This window comes from Mustela putorius, unplaced genomic scaffold (assembly GCF_011764305.1).
Source record: "Mustela putorius furo isolate JIRA1106 unplaced genomic scaffold, ASM1176430v1.1 tig00000095_pilon_pilon_pilon, whole genome shotgun sequence".
In the NCBI taxonomy this organism is placed as follows: domain Eukaryota; kingdom Metazoa; phylum Chordata; class Mammalia; order Carnivora; family Mustelidae; genus Mustela; species Mustela putorius.
In genome coordinates, this window is record NW_025421280.1 from 20,077,390 (window position 1) to 20,097,638 (window position 20,249).

The 20,249-nt window shown below is 49.0% G+C and overlaps 1 protein-coding gene across 2 annotated transcripts; it reads right to left on the bottom strand.

Annotated features, from left to right (window-relative positions):
* Nucleotides 1–3,981: 3,981 nt before the first annotated feature.
* ALAS1 (5'-aminolevulinate synthase 1) lies at nucleotides 3,982–17,782 on the bottom strand. 2 transcript variants are annotated; one of them, XM_004780064.3, is made up of 11 exons: nucleotides 17,619–17,782; nucleotides 16,455–16,674; nucleotides 13,258–13,485; nucleotides 12,353–12,502; nucleotides 11,624–11,846; nucleotides 10,308–10,492; nucleotides 9,607–9,786; nucleotides 9,106–9,270; nucleotides 6,739–7,007; nucleotides 5,928–6,090; nucleotides 3,982–4,253 (listed from the first exon to the last, which is right to left on the bottom strand). In XM_004780064.3, the coding sequence occupies exons 2-11, from the start codon at nucleotides 16,651–16,653 to the stop codon at nucleotides 4,093–4,095; spliced, it is 1,923 nt and encodes a 640-aa protein (XP_004780121.3). In that variant the 5' UTR covers nucleotides 16,654–16,674; nucleotides 17,619–17,782; the 3' UTR covers nucleotides 3,982–4,092. The 2 variants fall into 2 exon arrangements, with proteins under 2 accessions (XP_004780121.3, XP_044935244.1); XM_045079309.1 differs by lacking the exon at nucleotides 16,455–16,674 and having other exon boundaries at nucleotides 17,619–17,719.
* Nucleotides 17,783–20,249: the final 2,467 nt, after the last annotated feature.

Below are 20,249 nucleotides of genomic sequence, written 5' to 3' on the forward strand. Positions count from 1 at the left end.
CTGCCTGCCTCTCCATCTGCTTGTGATATCTCTCTGTCAAATAAATAAATAAAATCTATAAAAAAAAAAAAAAGAAGTCCCACATGGGCTCTGTCCTGTCTTGAGAGGGTCTATTAGCTTCTGGAGGAGCGGGGTGAGGCGTGGCATTGCCCCACATGCTTCCTTAGCCTGTGCCTGGGGAGGAAAGAAAACAAGAACTGTCTTTCAGTCAGGCTGGAGTCTAGGGGAGGCCCCAGCCCACATCAGCTTGTGGGCTGATCTGGCCGCCTCCAGGGCCCCCACAATTTGGGTGTGGGGAGCTCCATCCACCTGTGTCTCAGAACAGCTGAGTCTGCCCTCAGGCAGTTCCCAGATAAGACTCCTCATGTACCGACCCACCCACTCATGCTCACAGTCCTGGTTCTTTTGGGGCTTGGGACTCAGAAGAACATTTTGAAAATGAAGCACAGGGCTATGGTAGGACGGTTGGCTTGGCTTAAGTGTCTGAGGTCCATGGCCCTTGGTTCAACCTGCAGAAAAAATTGCTGCCCTTGTCTGTGGGATCAGAAGGGGTAGAGCTCCGTTATCCTAGGTCCTAGGCTCAGGTGGGGCTGGGGGAGAGGCAGCCACTGCTGCACTGTGCTAGGAAGGGCGCTCATGCTTGACTTCCACACTGCCGGACATCATCAACCACGAGCACTAGCTGCGGCTTGGCCCTGTGAGGCTGGGGAAGAGTGGGACTCGGGTCAGGCTGCCTGGGCTAACTGTTGGCTCTGCCTTTTGGATTATCTCAGGCAGGCGACCTCCCCACTTTGGAGTCTCAGTTTGCACGTCTCTCAGTGGGGGTGGCCAGGGTCACTGTCCCTATTGTTAAGGAGGCCCGTGCTAACGCGCGTGAAGGTCTGAGAAACAAGCAGTCCTCGACCATCACTGTTAGGTTAAGGGGCTTCTGCGGAGGGCAGCTAACGGATGCGGCTTTGCTATGTTCTTTGTAACCCCAGGACTGGTCCTCCACTCAGAGCACTGAATGGGGTTCAGAGGCAGATGTGGTTGAATCAGACGCCTGAGAAGCTGGGAGCGGGACCCTGGTGTTGCCTCCCGTGATTTTGTCTGTCATGGGGGCAGTGAGTACTAGACAGACGTCTGGGCACAAGACTTAGGAAAACCTGTTAGGAGGAAAACATAAAGATGAGGAAATTCTCCCTGCTAAGATTAGAAATGACAACTCTCTCTTTTCCCTCAAGAGTACTTTCATGCTCCAGGATCTGTATTTTCTTGGAAAACTTTTTTTTAAAAGATTTTATTTATTTATTTGGCAGAGAGAGACATCAGGGGGAATGCGAATACAAGTGGGGGAGTGGGAGAGGGAGAAGCAGGCTTCCCGCTGAGCAGAGAGCCCGATTCGGGGCTCGATCCCAGGACCCAGGGTTCATGAACCGAGCCGAAGGCAGACGCTTAACGAATGAGCCACCCAGGTGCCCCTTCTTGGAAAACTTCTATGACATCACACATTTCCAAACTCAAGTCCTTATTATGATGTGGGCGCAGAAGGCTGGCAGAAGACAAGCCACAAGCTGATACCCTGCGACCTCCCCCAACCTGTCACTCCTGGGCCGCGTATGACACTCTTCCAGGAATCTCCTAGCTAACAACCTAGCATCTTGAGGGTCTTCTTTAACATGAAGATCCTTTCGAAACCTCGCTTTCCCTTATTTCCCCCAACTCCCAGTATATAATCCTCCACTTCGCGAGACCCTGGGGCCCCAGCCCTTTCTGTCCACAGGTCCTGTCTCTGTGCTTTAATAAAACCATCTTTTTGCACCAAAAAGGTCTCAAGAATTCTTTCTTGGCTTTGAACCTCACCCCACCAAACCTCCCCTATATTCCCAAACCACAACAGTTAGAAGCCCTGCACCTTATTTTGGAGCAGTTCACGAACCCTGTCTGCTTCCTGCAGATGGGTCCCTCATCCTGTGTTCTCATAGCCCTGAATGGCAGAGAGGAGAAAAGGGAGGGGCGACCCCACTGACCCAGCCGAGTCTGGGTCTTACGAGAAGGAGGGGGGTGTCATGCTAAGTGTTCAGAGAGAAACAGAACTGGGAGCTAGAGTCGCCCTGGGCGGAAGAGGCGGAGGGAGTTCCCAGTGTGGGAGCGTGGGGGGGACAATGGGAAAGTCCCGCCGGCGCTCACGAGGGAACGGGGCTGGGAAAGCAAGTGAGGCATGTTTCCCGAGCAGAAAGGAACCCTGTGCTGGTTGCAAGGTGACGTGACTTCCATCACGCCCAGTGGCCTGCCGAGATGTGTGGCTTTGTTTGATGTGACCATGACTTGGCTGTTCTCTCCAGGGCCAGGGTGCGTCCTGGGAAGGCGTACCAGCACAGCCGTGTCCAGGGATGGGAGCACAGCTGCTCTTCTGGAGATAAGAGACGGGGGCAAGGCCAAGCATTCTCTCTGTCCTCCAGCTGCTTCTTGTTTCTTCAGCAAACCTCTGCTTTCTGGTGAAGCAGACTCAGATGTTTCCCTGGTCCCCATAATGGGCTGAATGTGTACTCCGCAAATTCACGCATTACAGCCCTAACCTCAATGTAGTGACATTTGGAGGCGGGACCTTTGGAAGATAATTAGATGAGGTCAGGAGGTCGGGCCCTCATGATGGGATTAATGGCCTTAGGAGAAAGAGAAAGGAGATTTCACTCCACCCACGTCTCCACCCACATATGAGGAAAGGTCATGTGAATTTAATAGCAAGAAATGGCTTGCAAGCCGGGCTGAAGGCCCTCACCAGGACCTCAGTCTGCTAGCACCTTGGAGTTGACCTGGTCGGCCTCTATTACTGTGAGAAATGGTGGTCTCCTGGTGTCTGGTAGCCAGAGTGAAGAAAGCCCCCTTTCCTTCATTCAACACACATCTATTTGCTCAGGGCCTGCTGTGTATCAGGTGCTGTGTTGGGTGCTAGGGATATAGAAGTTCTTGAGAAGAAAGGGCAGATGACCAATAGGGGCCAAGTCGTTGCGGGTGGTGACCAGTGCTTTGAAGGGGAGCAAAGGAGGAGGTCAAGTGATGGTAAGAACACAGCAGGGCTGGGCTGCCTTATCCTGGGGGCTCAGGGAAGTTCTCCTCAGGACCCTTGTCCTGTGTAAAGAGAGGCAGACACGCCATGATCCCGAGCAGCCAACTCCAGGGAGGAACCGATGGCTAACACCCAGGCCTGGAAGTGGGGAGCACCTGGGGCAGCTGAGGCCTGGGAATGCACGTCAACACATGAAGCAGAGTGAACAGATGAAGCGGGATGGGTCCCGACCTCAGACAATGTGCTCAGCCTGTGTGAGGAAGCTAGAATTCAACCTGAGTGCCACTGGAAGGCCCAGGAAAGTTTTCTGCAGGGGAGGAATGTAATCTGCTTTAGAATTTTATTTATTTTAATTAACATATGATGTATTATTTGTTTCAGGGGTACTGCTTTAAAATTTTAAAAGCTCTCTCGGGCTGCCAGGTGGGGGTCGAGGCTGGGGCAGATGCCAGGATGACAGCAGCACCCCGGGGGATCACAGCAGCAGGAGGGACAAGCGGCCTGGCCTGAGATGGAGCTTACAGGTAGAACTTACAGGACTCAAGTGAGTCTCAGGTGAGGAAAGACAGCTGACCTCTCTGTGAGCGGTCGACATAAAGCAGGTAGACACTGGGGAGACAGGGAGAGAAGGCAGGGGAAGAGCTGGGGTGGGGTGGCGGCCGGGGCTGTGGCTGGCTGGGCCTCCGAGGGGCGTTAGAGTGGCTGCAGTCGCCTTGGGCAGCAGAGAGGCAGCTGGGCTCGAGCGGAGGAGGGAGCACTGCCACTCCAGTGGGGCCTGAAGCCGCTGTTAGAGGGTTGGTGTATGTCTGTCACTTCACACAGCGCAACAACACAGACCACACTGAAAGGGATGAAAAAATGATTTCTTTGATTCAGTAGTGAGTAACAGGAGAACCCATCACTTACACATGAATTTATTTCCACGACTGTGCTTTTACTATAGATTAAATTTTAATATAACTTAATTCACATATAAAGACACCTCTGGGGACTATGTGGATATGACATGGCCAGTTAAATGAGTAACTGAGGTCATGACACACTCAGGCCTGGGCAGACACCAGCTTGCTCATGCCGGAGAAGTAAGATTTCTCTCTCTCACTCATCACTTCGAAATGCAGCGGCCTCCTGCAGAAGTTGCACTCGGCTGAGGAATGTGGCTTGAGTTCCAGCCCCACTCGCTTCCACGTGGCCAGCAGGTTCTCTGTGAGGAGAAACAGTTTTCAAAAATTGAAGGGAGTATGCATCCAAGAGAAGTGCAAACACAGGTCCACACAGAAAGTTGAACACAAACGTTGGCGTAGTGTTCTCTCTCTAACAGTCAAAAAGCAGAAACAACCTAAATGTCTACTGACTGATGCACAAACACCATGGGGTGTACCTGCACCGAAGATCATTTGGAACTAGAAAGAAAGAGAATTCATGCTACAACGTGGATGGGCCTGGAGAACACGGTGCTGTCAAAGTAGCCAGACACACAGGACCCACACAGTGCTACACGGAAAGGAAAGCGTGAGCACCTCCACGGGTCAGAGAGGGTGTCAGCAGCTGACAGGGGCTGGGGAAGGAGGGATCACGCAGTGGCTGCTTGTGGGTACACGGTCTCCCTTGGGAATGATGAGAATGTTCTGGAATCAGACAGCGTGGATGGTTACACAACATCATGATGTACTTAGAACCCCTGGAACTGTATACTTTATAAATGTATTTTTAAAGATTTTATTTATTTGCTAGAGTGCACATGAGAGTGAGCAAGAGAACAAGCAGGGGTGCTGCAGGCAGAGGGAGAAGCAGGCTCCCCGAGAGCAGGCAGCCTGATGCGGGACTCCTGGGATCGTAACCTGAGCTGAAGTCAGCCACTTCACCAACTGAGCCACCCAGGCCCCCGGAACTGTATACTTCAAAAGGGTGAAATTAAGGGTGCCTAGGTGGCTCAGTCAGTGAAGTGTCAGTGACTCTTCTTGATTTTGGCTCAGGTTGTGATCTTGGGGTCATGAGATCAAGCCCCACACTGTCGGGCTTCGTGCTCAGAGGGGAGTCTACTTGGGATTCTCTTCCTCTCTCTCCCTTTGCCTGTCCCCCTTTGCTCCCTGAGCTCGAGCACTCTTTCTCTCTAAAATAAATGTCTCTTACAAAAAAACACAGGGTGACATTTGTGGTATGTGAATTATATCTCAATAAAGCTGTTAAAAAAAAATAAGTAAAAACTGAAAAACAAAACCCAACTCTGGCTTTGCTGTCCACAGCTTCAGGGCAGAAGCCGCTCCAACACTGTTCCGCTACACTGAGCCTTCCTGGCAGAATGGCTGCAGAGCCTGCAAGGCAGCAAGACCATCTTGGGGGCAGGAGGCCAAGGCGACCACGGCTGAGAGCAGCCCCTCAATCTCTGCCTTGAGTTTGGACACAGAGGGGGCTGGGATGGTTGAACAGAACTGCAGCCTTATAAAATACTGAACAATTACTCTTACGAGAAGAGGTTAGGTCGGGGGTTGCCTCAGGGACTATACACCAGAGAAAGGGACAGAAGCACAAAGCTGACCTCCAGAGGGGCAGGGCGGACTCAGGCCTTCAAGGGCCTCTCTACTCCCTGCACTGGCCACTTGTGTGCATCCCCGAAATCAACCCAACAAGGGGGCACTGGAAACAGTGGATGGATGAGCAGGGATGAGCCCTCAGAGCTTCTAAGTTGTGTCTGCACCGCCTAAAGCGAATCCAACAACCAAATGTCTTTTACAGGGTTACACCATCTGAGAGCATTCTTAATTACTTGGTGAGAAGAAACGAATCTGAATGCCTTTGAAGGGCTTCAGTTACGCACACCGCAAGGACGGCTTTGTGCAACTTTCCAGCGAGGCCCCGCCGCTCTGCACGTACTCACCGAGGAAGTAGTTCATCATCTGCGGTGTATGGTGGGGAGTGGGGGCAATCCGCAGGAGCTCCTCCCCCCGGGGCACCGTGGGGTAGTTGATGGCTTGGACGTAGATGTTATGTCTGCTCATTAGCTCGTCACAGACTTCAGTGTTTTTAGCGGCATCTGCAACCTGAGTTTGCGAACAGAAGGTAAGGTCACCGCAAGACAGACCACCCCTCAGCAGCGATCTAATGAACACGGCCCCTGGGAGGCTCAGGCTCGAGCGGTGATGCCAGCTGCCACTTAAAGGGCTCAGGAGTGCTTAGTATGGACCAGAGACCTGAGGGCTCATTAGAAGAGTTCACACTCACTGCCCTCCCAGGCTGCAACTCCAGCTGCCACCAGCTGATCCTCCTACCCAGGGATGTGTGTAACTGTGGGAATGAGATGGCTTTGATTATACTGGCTATATTAATTCTACTAATTCAACTGTGACACCAACAGGGCTACTGTTCACAGTGGAAAGGGCAAGACCGATTTTGAAATCAATTGAATAAAAAGTCAGACTTCAAAGCTAGCCATGTGAAGCCTTCTGGAACTTTTCAAACAGAAGCTCTTTTAAAGCTAGTGCTTGGGAGAAGGAACCTCTGCCCTAGCCCGCTGGGTTCAAAGCCTCCATTTTCACTGTGAAGTCAGCCCAAGGCAGAAACTGAGCACAGGGCCACAGACTACAGCCCCTTGCCGTGGTACAACTTCAAGATGTGCACCACAACACAACATCCCAGGTCCCGTGCCGAGGCACAGTGCCCAGCAAGTCCAGTCCCAGGTGCGTCATTACCCGGACAGGGATGATGTGACTGGGGCAATGGACGACCGGGAGGCCTGCGTCCATGAGCATCTGTCTCATGAGCTTGACATTGCGCTGGTGCTGGCGGCGAAGTGCCCGCCCCTCGGCGCTCTTGAGGATCCGCACGGACTCCAGGGCTCCGGCCAGCAGCATGGGCGGCAGAGAGGTGGTGAAGATGAAGCCGGCCGCATAGGACCGTACGGTGTCGATCAGAGAACTTGTGCTGGCGATGTACCCTCCGACACAGCCAAAGGCTTTGCCTGCGAGGAGACAGTCTCATTTATTCCAGCAACGGCCCCAGCATGTGCCCAGCAGGGTGCTGCAGAGCCTCAGAGCCCTTTCCTCTTTATCCTCTCTACGTGCCCTAAGACTCAAGTCCAGCCTGAGTACCTGAGGGAAGACTCAAGTCCTCTGTGAAAGGGAGAGAGTGGAGGTTACAGTCCTCCCCTAATCACAGGACCTAGCTGGTATCCGACAAGGACCAAAGCACAGGTCTCCGCAGCAGTCCTGACGCTGAGCCATCTGTCCCCATGCACCGGAACAGCAAGCTGCAGCCTCTCTTCCCCTGCCTTTCCCACCCGGACTTCCTTCTCTGCCAGGTGCCACCTGCCACAGCATGCACAGTGTGTGCCGTCTCTCTGGCCTCTCGCTGTGAGCAGCACCCCGGAGCTGGAATGTAACTCAGCTAAGAGGTGAGTTGTTTTGGTATGACCACTATTATTTCCTACCAAAGTCAACACAGAACTCTGATAAGCGGCAATGCCCAGAGAGACATGAAAACTCAGAACTCATTAGGGTTGATTGAGGGCCAACCTCAGCTCTTAATTCTCCTTAATTCCTTTTGTATAATCTGTATCTCAAGTTTCAGGATTAAGGACTGCAGAAGAGTCCTTCTAGATGTTAACATTGTGTTCTGTAATGAACATTCCTGCTTGAACCCCATGCAGGGCGGGGTAGGTGTAAGCTCTTAAACAGTGGAAAATTTCTCTCCCCAGCCTGTTCCAGCACACAGTGACTATACATATCTCACAGAGCCCCTACCATGGGAGCTCGGTGGAAGAAAAGGGCTGCTGGAATGAAAACATGAACGAGTGCTTTCCTCCTCGCAAGGCTCTGCCCCGCAACTCCTTGGCTCTCCTGGTCAACCCAATGCTCCCGGCCCCCCGACTGTGCCAAAGGATACTCTTTTTGGCCTGCCCTCCCTTTACCAAGTGCAGGCTATGAACTGGCATTTTAGCTAAATGCTACCTGGGTCTCCCAACTGCCTTAGTAACTTTGAAATCCTTAGATTAATTCACATTTTTACTCTCTAGAGTTCTCATAGGCAGAGAATGTCTATGGTAATTGTCTGCACACAATTCGTTTACCTTCATCACAAAAACTGAGGTAAGGTCTATTATCTCCATCATATAAGCTGCCCTAGTTTGCACAAGTCATTAGGCCACCTCACTTTTATGAGAAACCTACATCAGTACTTGTTTTCGCTAAGTGGAAGAAATCGGACGAGGACTTTCACTTTTACAATAAAAGGTGAAAAGTGAAAATAGCCTCTGGTGTGTGGCAGCGAGCCACGACAGAGGCAGTGCGCACCCCAAGCAGCGAGAGCACCCTGCCAAGCCCCTGCCCCAGGAACCGCTCAGCATGCCAGCGGCCACTGCTTTGACCTTGGTCTATGAGCAGTCGTGTCTTTGCTTTACGCCATTTTGGCTCATGCAAGGTTTCAAAGGAACACTCTACTTTTCAGTAGTGGGGAAATCTATATTGGTGAGAAAGTTGAGGGGCAGAGAGAGGAAGCAGCAGCTCAAGGTCACACAGCTGGGGAGTCAGGCAGACAGGATTCACAGGAGTCAGGCAGACAGGATTCACAGCTAGCAGGCAGCACGGCAACAGCACCTAGCTCCGTGACACAATGCTTCTCATCCAGGAGGAACAAATACAAACTAGAGGTCAGTGCTTCACGATACCTGAACCTCCAGGTCCTCACAAATGCTCCAGGAGAACAGCACTACATCTTTTTTGTTTTTCTTTTAATACAACAACAATCTGAAGTACAGAAAGTGAAGGCTGTTGCCATGCCATGTAGCTAGAACCACAACCACATTTGGAATGAGCTTGAATGGCAACAAATAACATTTCTGTCATGTGAGGCTGAGACTTACTTTGGCTCTGGGAGCCATGCCTCCATGATTCAAGGGATTCTGCTAAGCTGTACCACCACTGAGAAGATAGAAACTCATCCAGAAAGCGGCCCAGGTTTCACAGGGCATCGCCTTGTCTCCTCACCTGATCCCAGATAGTCCTTGACCTTGTTTGAATAAAATTTTAGTGCAGATTACAGAATGTGCAGAGTATACATACCAAGCGTTCCAGAAATGATGTCCATTTTAGGCATAACTCCATCCCGATCGCCAATCCCTCCGCCTCGAGCCCCGTATAGTCCCACTGCGTGGACCTCATCCACGAAGGTGATTGCTCCAAACTCATGCGCCACATCACACAGTTCTTCCAGCGGGCACACTGCTCCTGAGGAGAGAACACAGACTATGGTGAAGAGCTCGCTACTTCACAAATTTCTGTTTTGGTAAAAATGTCAGAACAAAATAACTTCTGTTCTAAAGGTATTACTTTTAATATTGGGAAAAACAATGAACTTCCCCCAGTTTCTAGGTCATCTTAGGGTCTCAGAGCCTAGTAAGAGCCAGAATAAAAAAATCTACATTCACCCAAACCTATACAATATCCACCAAATACAAAACCCTAGCAGAGTAAGAAGAAATTGCCAAGACAAAATAAACATCACACTTTCAAAGAGTCCAGGCCTAGTTTTTCATCTAAGGTTTCAGACAGTCCTCTACTTACCATCCATGGAGTGGACGGTTTCAAATGCGACAATCTTGGGGACCGAAGGGTCAGATCTTTGCAGCAGCTCTCTGAGGTGGCTGACGTCATTGTGGCGGAAGATGTACTTTGGCACCCGGCTGTTTCGAATCCCTTGGATCATGGAGGCATGGTTCCCAGAATCAGAGTAAATCTCACAGCCTAACATGATAAAAACAAAAACAAAACACTACTTATTGTCATCTGCAGCAAAGACAAATTATTTCTTAGATGGGGACAACGGACTTTGCTCTGAACGTGCCACTTTGCCTGGGAGGAAAGACTCCTGGCCAGTTTCTTCCTGGGAAAATCGTGAGCTAGTGCTTCTCCTTTGAAAAGACCCACAGGTATAGAATAATGCAATGGAAGACAGCCAATGTGCTTTTAAATCTGGCCACCTCATTCCAAACTCCATCAAAAGGTAACCATGAATGAATAAGAGAATTCTCCAAAGGATTTTCTTTGAATACTGAAGCAATCAGGTTAAGGACAAGCCCTTCATTAGTACCATTTGCTACTGCAACCTCTCGCGGTAAGTGAGCACTTCATGTTTCAAGAAGAAATGCTCCCAGATACTATCATTGTTCTTAACTGTTTTGGGGAAGCCCTCTGTGTTATCAATATCCCTGTTATTCCCCGAGAAACCCCAAAACTCTAAAAGCACTCAGGAAAGGCTTCCTTACCTGGCATCATCCTAGCCAGAGTGAAGAGGGTTGAGTCGTTGGCCACAAAGCACGAGGAAAACAAGAGTGCTGCATCTTTGCCATGCAAATCAGCCAGCTCCTGCTCCAGGTCCACGTGGAATTTACTGGTTCCAGAAATATTTCTAGTACCACCTGCTCCAGCTCCATGCTGTTTCAAAGTGTCCCTTTTATTTAAAAAAAAAAAAAACACAAAAAACGGGGGGGGGGGGCGGCAGACAGAAAATAAGCCTTATGGTTCTGAACACTATGTGAATCGTTCCTTTCCCCAGGAGCTGGGACACTGAATCTTAAGTTCATCTAGCAAGTCTCTCATGGTGAAACCAGGGGCCAGAAGTTTCAGCTAACTTCACCTTTAGACTAGGTGGCAGGTGTCAACACCAGGGTGAGGATATCGTAAATACCTCTAGGGATCATCAAGAACAAGTGTTTATCAGTCACTAGATACTTAGTATTAGCTGATTCCTAAGGCGTGTTTTCTCTGACAAACATCTTTCTCTCCAGACACGATTATCAGTCTCTACAGGCATATCTTGGACGGTGGTTACCTGAACCTAAACCCTCCGGAAATCAGTCACATAATGTTAGGAGAGATCTATTACTATACCTCAGACTGGACTCTCTTTAGCAAGCCTCCTTAGAGATTTTGGCAAGCAACTCTCTCAAGTATCTCTAGCCATGGCCACCTCCAGAAGCACGTGAGTGCCAGGAACTAACATCCTCATTAATGTCTTTCCTCCAGTGCTGCTAGATTTGCACCTCTCCATTCACCTGTGCACAGAGGCCTGGGCTTGAAGGAGGCGCACCCACTTGAGGAGTGGTAGGAAGTAAACGGACACAAGTAGTCAATGAGCCCATACGCTTGAACCATCACACACCAAGGGGCTCCACCACCTACTTGTGAATTCCAGTCTAAAAGTCATCTGTAGATATCTTTTTTTTTTTTAAGATTTTATTTATTTATTTCACACAGAGAGAGATCACAAGTAGGCAGAGAAGCAGGCAGAGAGGAGGAAGCAAGCAGACAGAGGGGGAAGCAGGCTCCCCGCTGAGCAGAGAGCCAGATGTGGGGCTCCATCCCAGGACCCTGAGATCATGACCTGAGCGGAAGGCAGAGGCTTAAATCACTGAGCCACCCAGGCACCCCATCTGTAGATATCTTTAAAGGCTAAGATAGTATTTTGTTATGGCACACTTTCAGCTTCTGAATATTGCCCCCATAGAAGATCCAATCCCTCTAAATCATCAATGTCTTGCCAAATAACGTCAGTGGTATCTGAAAGCTGAGGGCTACTTACATGACTGCCCCGCATACTCGTGGATGACGACTCATTCCTAGGTAGTCATTGCTACACCAGACTGACACCTGCTTTTTGGTGATCAGGGAGTCCGAATAGTCATCTGCCATGGGGAAAATGTGAGCTCTCCGGTTCACAGTTTTAAAAACTCGATAGGTATGGTCATTTTTTTTCTCTTCAATTTTCTTCTCAAAGAAATGATCATATTGAAAAGTTGAAACAGCTAAAAACCAAACAAAAGACAGGACAGAATGGCGGTTAGGACGCACGTCTGGCTTTTGGCAAAAGATCTGGCTCCCAACCCATGACCCCATTTTGGTCATCTAACAGCAGAGCAATTCTGGACAAATGTAGTCATTCCTTTCCCCAGGAGCTAGGACACTGAATCTTCCGTTCAACCAGAAAGTCTCTCGTGGTGAAACAAGGTATTCATGATCTCCTCTCGACAAATTAATGCTCATGTGAGCAACTCATAGGATAACTTCATCTTGAGAACATGAAGGTCTCAAATGAGACTGCATGTGTGAACCGCTTAGCACAGGGCTGTGGCAGAGAAGGGTAGGTATTAAGGTTACCAACAGGGTTTGCATTTACTATGGCCAAGAACACCTACCGGCATCAAGCAAGAGACATGGTTTTTAATCCTTAACTTACCATACAATTTTGTTTAATCTAACGTATGTTTACATTAAAAACCCTCTCATGCATCAAGCAAATAACAAGACCTACATTTTGGCAAGTTATCTTGAAGAAGATGGGACACTCTTTCTGGTCTTTGCTTTCTCATGATATCCTGGAAGTTCTTCAGCAATCCACCTGGCTCCCCTTCGTCAGCCTTTACACGAATTACACTGGGGTTCACTGAGGTCTGGGCAACCTCTGTAACAAAAGTAACAAGAAGAAAAGGGGACCAACATTCTATTCTGAGCTCACAATACTTTCCAGAAATATTGTCAAAAATGAATTACTGCCTAGTTCACCAAAAAGAGCTGACCATAACCAAAGTTAGTAGGAACTGAGCGTATGAAGCTTTTCTTCTCCACTTCTGTTTCAATGGCCAATTCCTGGTGGTGTCTTGTTTTCAGAGCTACCAGACAGCTTTAATGAATATTAGAGTCCAAAGCTTTCTAACTGGCTGGCAGGTCTTCCCCACCTTCCCACTCCACCCAACCCTAATCTCACTTTTCTTCAGAGAAGACAGTTCCAGCCATATGCATCATTTCTGCTGGTGAGGTTTTCTGGGAACTCTGGTTCTCTGTGGCTAGAGCCACAAGTGGAATTAAGTGACCATCAGTTAGTGCAGAACACTCTTTTTTACCTTTTATCCCACCGGATGGCAGGAAAGAAACAAAGGGCAACTGGTAACAGCTTACGCCAGCAGGGTATTTTCAGAAATGAAGCAATTACTATAAAAACTGGTCACACCCTATACACACACACCCCAGAAAGAAAGTCCCACATTTTCTCATGCAGTCCTCTGACTGCCTATCTTGAAGACCTTCCTCCCTGGCCCTAAAAGAGGAAGTTTTTTTATACAAATGCTACTCTAACAATAGCTCATACATAAATATGAAGGATCAAAAGAGCCAGAGGGACCTCTTGGTTCTTCCCAATGGTTCCAGTTCTGTGTTTACCTTTTCTCACGGCATGCATTTCCTGCACATCCTCCTGAAGCTCGAGACTGGCTTTGCGGAAGACACTGCTGCCCTTCTGGCTCATCTGGGCTGCCAGGAAAGGGCATTTGCTTGCAGTGCCCTGGCTCGTAGCAAGGGAGGGATGTCCAGACGGAAACTGCGTGCCATGTGGAGTCTGCTGGGATCCATCGGCAGCCTGCTGAACCTCAGCTTTGGCAGTTTTGTCCTCTGGGGGGGGTGTGAAATGGAAAAAGCAAAGCATCAGATCTAGTTGCATAATTCAAGAAAGCCCCTTGTTTCTCATATGGCCTCAAAGAAAAGCTTTATACTTACTCTACCCCCACTTCTCAGGGACCAGTTTATTTTTATTAGGTTCTGATAATTGAACTGTTTTCTTTTTTTTAAAGATTTTATTTATTTATTTGACAGAGAGTGAGAGAGATCACAAGTAGGCAGAGAGGCAGGCAGAGAGAGAGGGGGAAGCAGGCTCCCCGGTGAGCAGAGAGCCCGATGCGGGGCTCGATCCCAGGACTCTGGGATCATGACCCAAGCTGAAGGCAGAGGGTTTAACCCACTGAGCCACCCAGGTGCCTCCAAACTGTTTTCTCGTTTGCTTCACAGGAAACAATGTTCTTGTAAAGAGTTAACTGGCACAATCCAGCTATCTCTCAAACCACATTTCTCCCATATAAATCCACCAAAAAGTAGTGTTTTCTAGCTTCAGCTAGCCTAGAGTTCTTGAGCTGGAGGATTTCCAGTAAATCTACCCGAAAGACACATAGCATATTTCATGACAGGACACGATCTTGAAGGTAGAGGTGTCCATACAATTATTTCTCTGCTAATATTTTTGAAACAGATTCTTTTTTTTTTTTTTTTAAGATTTATTTATTTGTCAGAGAGAGAGCGAGCGAGAGCGAGCAAAGGCAGACACAGTGGAAGGCAGAGTCAGAGGGAGAAGCAGGCTCCCTGCGGAGCAAGGAGCCCGATGTGGGACTCGATCCCAGGACGCTGGGATCATGACCTGAGCCGAAGCCAGCTGCTTAACCAACTGAGCCACCCAGGCGTCCCTTGAAACAGATTCTTGACAAAGCAGTTTGCTGTTGCTTAACATATAAACTGACTTTTTCTTAACAAAAGACATTTAGCTAAAAGTGAGGTCTTTCGATTGTTGTCTAACAGAGTTCAAGTTATTAGTTTGGTGAGGAAAAAAACCCCAGGGATATCACAGTCACACACTTCATCTACTTGCTCATCTAAATGCATCAAAAAGTGCCCGGAGTTGGGGGCGCCTGGGTGGCTCAGTGGGTTAAGCCTCTGCCTTCAGCTCAGGTCATGATCCCAGGGTCCTGGGATCGAGCCCCACGTCAGGCTTTCTGCTCAGCAGGGAGCCTACTCCCCATCCCCCCCGCATGCTTCTCTGCCTCTTTGAGATCTCTCTCTCTGTCAAATAAATAAATAAAATCTTTAAAAAAAAAAAAAAAAGTGCCCGGAGTTAACACAGTTGGCTGGCAAATGTGCTTCTAGTCACAATGACTCCCCTCTCCCCTGGAGCAAATTCATTCACCCTTCTTCTAGTAAAGTCTTATTCTGCATCATCCTGGAATACTGTGAGTCAGAAGCTAACCTTTCCTACGACTTGGGGAAGAGACATGTCACAATACAGTTTTTATTAAAATCTCCTATGAAGTCAAAAAAATTGCTTTGAAGTTCATTTCATTCATTATAAAAGTAATACACATTTGCTGTGGGAAATCTAGAATGACAGTGTTCTGCCCCTCAAAAACAGCCATTACAGGCATCTTGGTAAATTTTCTTTTTTTTCCCCCTATGTACAAATTTTAAAAAAAGTTTTACTTATTCTACATGTACTTGCTTATTTTGCCCTTTTTTGTTATAAAGGTCTGCCTAAGCTAGTGAATAGTTTGCAAATGTCATCTGAATGGTTGCATAAGAGTCCACCAAGTGACCAAGCCATGTTACACTCAACTTCCTCTATGCCAGGGACAGAACTGTTAAGAATATTTTGATTGTTCAATTAAAAGAAGAAAAACAAAACTAACTCCTAAGAGGAAAAAGGAAAAGAAATCCTACAAAGGATTAAATCCCTCTGCTTACAGAAAAAACAAAACAAAACAAAATACTCCCTTCTTACAAGGAACACATCCAGAGGATATACTGAAGAGAGCCTGTAAGGTAAATTATTCTCTAGGATTAAGTGAAACTTGAAAAGCCTCCTCCTCTCCTGGTAGAGCCAAAGCAAAACAAAAGCCAACTCTGATCTCTTTATTCAAAACAAAAATTCACATATAAAATAAGGATTCATATGTTAAAAAAAACACTACTTTAGCAAATTCTGTATGATTCTTGACATACATTCTTGAGGTTCCTATAACAGTCAAGTTCAGAAACAAAAGTAGAATGGTGTTGACCGGGGGGGGGGGGGCAGTTAAGAGCTCAAGGAGCAGAGTTTCAGTTGTTCAGGATGTTGAAGAGCTTTAGCAACTGGACGGTGGTGACAGCTGCACAGTAATATGAATGTACTTAATACCAATGAACTGTTCAATTGGTAAGAGATGATAAAAGTTTTATGTTAGGTGAATTTTAACACAATAAAAAATAATTTAAAAAAGAAGAAAATCACAATTTTTTTAAGCCACAACTTTAAAAGCCAAAAGCTTCCACTCAATTTTGCTGTAAGCCTAAAACTGCTCCATAAAGTCTATTAATTAAAAAAGAAAAAAGCCAAAGGGCCAAATATTTAACGAAGGAAAGGTTAAAATAGGACATTTCAACTTTTTTTTTTTTTTAAGTAGCATGGAGCCCAATGTGGGGCTTGAACTCGTGACCCTGAGATCAAGACCTGAGCTGAGATCAAGAGTCCGACGCTTCACCAACTGAGCCACCCATGCGCCCCAGAATATTCCAGCTTTATATTTACACAAATGAGGTACTGATGAACACTAAAACTCCAACAGACATTGACATGTGATCCAGAAACCTGTAAAGGGCACACTGGCCACCGTCTCACTTTTAAAGTTGGGAAAATTAGAGTGCCTAACTTGCGGGGTTAGGATGACAATTATGAGATACTCTGGTTACTGTGACCTTCGTCACAATGTGGACTAGAAGCGCTTCCAGTCTGGTGATGAATTGCAAATACCACCACCTCCTACTTTGTTGCCAATGACACTTACTCTCATTAGCTGGAGGGGTTTCCTTGACCTGCTGGCAGTGTACTGCTGAAGTGGACAGGGCCCGAGTGGCTGGTTTGGCCCCAAATTCCATCATCTTAGGGCAGTTTTGGGCATAGAACAACAGAGATTTTCCTGCCTTCTGCAGAAAAGCCTGAGGCACTCGGGATAAGAAGGGGCAGCGGCGAACAACAGTCTCCATGTCCGAGAGGGTACACTGATCCTACAGAAAGACAATGAGTGACATCAACACTTGTTAATAATCGGGCAAATACCACTGCAAGGCCACTGGGTTCAGGTGTCACCTGCAGTTTACAGCAACGGTACTCTTATAACAAGTCTGAAAATCGTCTAAGGACGGCACTCGTGTGGGACTCAACTAAGGAGTGGTAACAATACTCTACCCAGGTCACCAACTTCTTTCATTCCCAGCTCTACACAAAAGCACCTGCAAAGCAACTTTACCAAGTGAAGTAAACGCCGATGATTAACCACCAAGGGGCTGGAACAACGAGGGACAAGTCGGGAACAGGTTTGGGAGGTCAGGGAGACGCAGAGCACAGATAAGACACCTTGGCATACACCCAGGTGAAGTGAGGCTAGGGAAGAAGCCACCATCACCCATCCAGGCAGAGAGGACGCCCAGGGATCCTGAACTTCTCCTGGTCCTCACATCCCCAAACTTGAGGAAGGCACCCAGCTGGGCTCTGGGTCCCTGAGCCAAGGATTTCCCAGAGGTCATCCCCCACAGCTCCAACAGGACAACTGAGAAGGAGGAGACATAAAGAGCAGAGGTAGGAGGGGACGCGGTTAGGGCTAACTGGGGAGAGGCAGGAGGTATAAATCGAAGGCATTAGGTCTGTTGTTAGGTGGTGGTCCTGGGCAGGGCGAGGTCAGAGGTTATCGGGGGTCGAGGGCTCGAGATAACGGGAAAAAGGAATTCTAAAGAAGTGGCCCGTTAAAAGGCAATGTAAGAAGAGGGCCGAATGGAGGAAACTGAGGCAGCCCAATGGGCTAAGGGTCTGGGAGATGAACGCTGAACCCAAGGAGGCGGGTGACGGGAGCAGTGGGGGATGGGGTCCCGACGACCGGGCGTGAGGGGCGCGGGCTGGCAGGACACGCGGGGGCTTCCCTGGCCGGCGCCGCACCCAGAGCGCGGGCCCTCACCTGCGCGGGAGACTGCGGAGGAGGAGGAGGAAGAGGAAGAGGAGGCGGCGGCGGCGGCGGCGGCGGCAGGTAGCCAAACCAAGAGGAAACAACCCGTTGCCCTTGTCGGCGAGAAGCCTCAGGCCGCGACTGCCGTCGTCCTAATATAGAGCCGGAGGGAGCGCTGCGCATGCGCCTTGGGCGCAGACTTCCTTCACGCAGGCGCCCTGCGTCGCGCTCCCAGAGTAGGAGGGGCGGGGCGGGGCGGAGCAGGGAGGGTGGGGTGGGACCTGGGCTTTCCCCGATAGTCTGCTCTAGGAGTGGGGGCGCGGCGGTTGATCAAGGGCTTCATCCTACAGCCCCTTCTCCCTTCCCTATTAAGTGCCCTATGCTTCAGAACCCTACACCTCCGTGTAGGGCATAAAAAGGCAGAGTCGGAGGGGAAGTACTCCTGGAGACAACTGGAGGGTTATGGGGTTGTAGAAACGGATCCCTTGGAGATAGAAGGAGCGTAAAGAAGGGGGTTCCGGCCGCGGTCTAAAGCGGGATCTGTCCCGTCTGTGACTAAGGGCTTCCTGGAAGAGGTGGAGGTGTAGTTGCTCAAGGATGGAGTGGTTGTGGGAGTGGTGTGTGTGTGCGTGTGTGTTCGGGGGACTCCTGGAGGGAGAGTTTTTGGAGTGTGGAGGAGCAGAAGCAGGAGACGCACCTGTGGCACTTTCTGTCTGAGATGATGGGACTTAACCTGAGGTAGAGGAAGGAGCAGGAGGAGCAGGGCTGGATGGAACCCGTGGACTACAACAGCTCTGAGAACGAGAGGGTGTGTGGAGGCACAGGGCCTGATACATGGTTAGGGTTTGACACATACTATTGAAGAGGGAGCAGAAGGCTAGCTGAAGACAAAGCATAAGCTGGCACCCTACAACCTCACCCGCAACCAAGCCCAATGGGGGTTCTTCCACGAATCTCCTAAGTATCTTAATGTTAATAACTTGCTAGAGGGGAAAACAATCCTAAATTGAGGATGGCAAGGCCTCTGGTATCTTGTAGGTATCTTATAGGTCGGTCCTCTTTAGTATATGAAAGTTCTTTTGGAAACCTCCCTTTTCCTTATTTCCTCCAGCTCTGGAGTATATAATACCACTACTCAAGCCCCTGGTGCGGCAGCTTTCAGCCCACTGCTGTGTGTGCTTTAATAAAACCACCATTTTGCAGCAGAGATACCTCACTTCTTTCTTGGTATTCGGCTCCGGACTCCACCCCCACTGAACCTCACCTATATTCCAAAACCACATCACTCTTATTTTTATTTTCCATTGCTGGCTGTCCAAAGTCCCTTGCCAGCCACCCTGGGTATCAACTGGGTGACTCAGGACTCCATCCCAAAGTTCAGTGTTGGGCCATTCCTCCTCTGGGTCTCCCCCAGTCCACACCTGCAGGGTAAGGTTAGGCAAACCCCTCTCAGGAGTGCCAATTTAGCCTCCTTGCTCCACACCCTTCCCAGCTTAACTTGAGCTGGGTTGGCCTGGGTCTGTGCCAGGCTCAGAACTACCCTCCTCCGCTCTTGAAGAAGGGGCCATGCAGGCTGCTCCTTTCCCAGCATGATAGTGACCAAGGTGTGTCCAGGTTCTTCTCAATTCCCTTTTGAATCTCCAGCCAGCTGAGAGGCAGGCAAGGTAAATCTCCACATTCAGAGGAGGAAGCTGGGTCCAGAGTGGCACTGGGACCAGTCCAGGGCCCAGGAAGAGGGTTCTGGCCTGGGAGTCCGGATCCCAGCTCTGCCCCATCCTGCTGAGGGCCCCTGAGAAGTACCCATTAGCCCAAGAGGAGACATGAGGAAAGGTCAGCACTTGGACTCAGACCCAGCTGTCACTAAAAGTGAAAACACAGTAAAGATAAAGATGTAAAGTAAAGTACAGTAAAGTAAAGATGGTGTTGGGTCCTTTGCCCATCTCTGGGCCTCACTTTCCTTATCTGGGCAATGGGATCATAATCCCTGTTCCACCTGCTTCACGGAGCTGTTTGAGTGGTCGGAGGTAAAAGAAGAAGAAAGAACTAGATGTTGGAACTAACTATAGGTTCCAACCCTGGCTCTGAATCTTACTTGGCTTTGGGCAGGTTATAGTCTCTGAGGCTCGTCATCCTCATTGTAAAGCTCTTCCAGCCCTGCTACTTGTGGTTGGCAGGAGGGTCAGGTGAAGTCATAGATTTCAGAGGCTTATTGTTTAAACCAGCAAGTCTCCAGCTCTCTGGGAGTTTCCTGTTTAATAGAGGGAAAGGTTGAGAAACAAAGAAACTCACATGGAAAGTGAAATTCAATGTTGTCAACAATTCCAGATGGAGGAGGAAGCTATTACTCCCCAGACGCTGAAGGAGGGGGGATCCCAACCACCAGGAAGTCTTCTAGAAGAGAGGTGCCAGCTGGAAGGGTGGGTCTACATGGGACCGGGAGACTGATAAGTGAAGCCTTGAGTGGGAAGCTCCCAGGCCTGTCCTGGTGGGGGTTGGGGGGTGGAAGGGATGTATGAGTCAGTCCAAATAGTTGGACTTCAGGGATGCAGCCAGAATGTGAGGTCGGGAGGTCAGACAGAGACCATAAAAGGCCACAGAGATGCTGGTGTCAGGGCTTAAGAACCATGACCAGGGCACTGGTCA

Coding starts and splice junctions, on each gene's coding strand:
- ALAS1 (XM_004780064.3), bottom strand. CDS start 16,653: ATGGAGACTGTTGTTCGCCGCTGCCCCTTCTTATCCCGAGTGCCTCAG. Junction 9,787..10,307: donor TCTGGCTAGGATGATGCCAG/GTAAGGAAGCCT, acceptor TTATCATGTTAG/GCTGTGAGATTTACTCTGAT. Junction 4,254..5,927: donor GATGATGAACTACTTCCTCG/GTGAGTACGTGC, acceptor TTCTCCTCACAG/AGAACCTGCTGGCCACGTGG.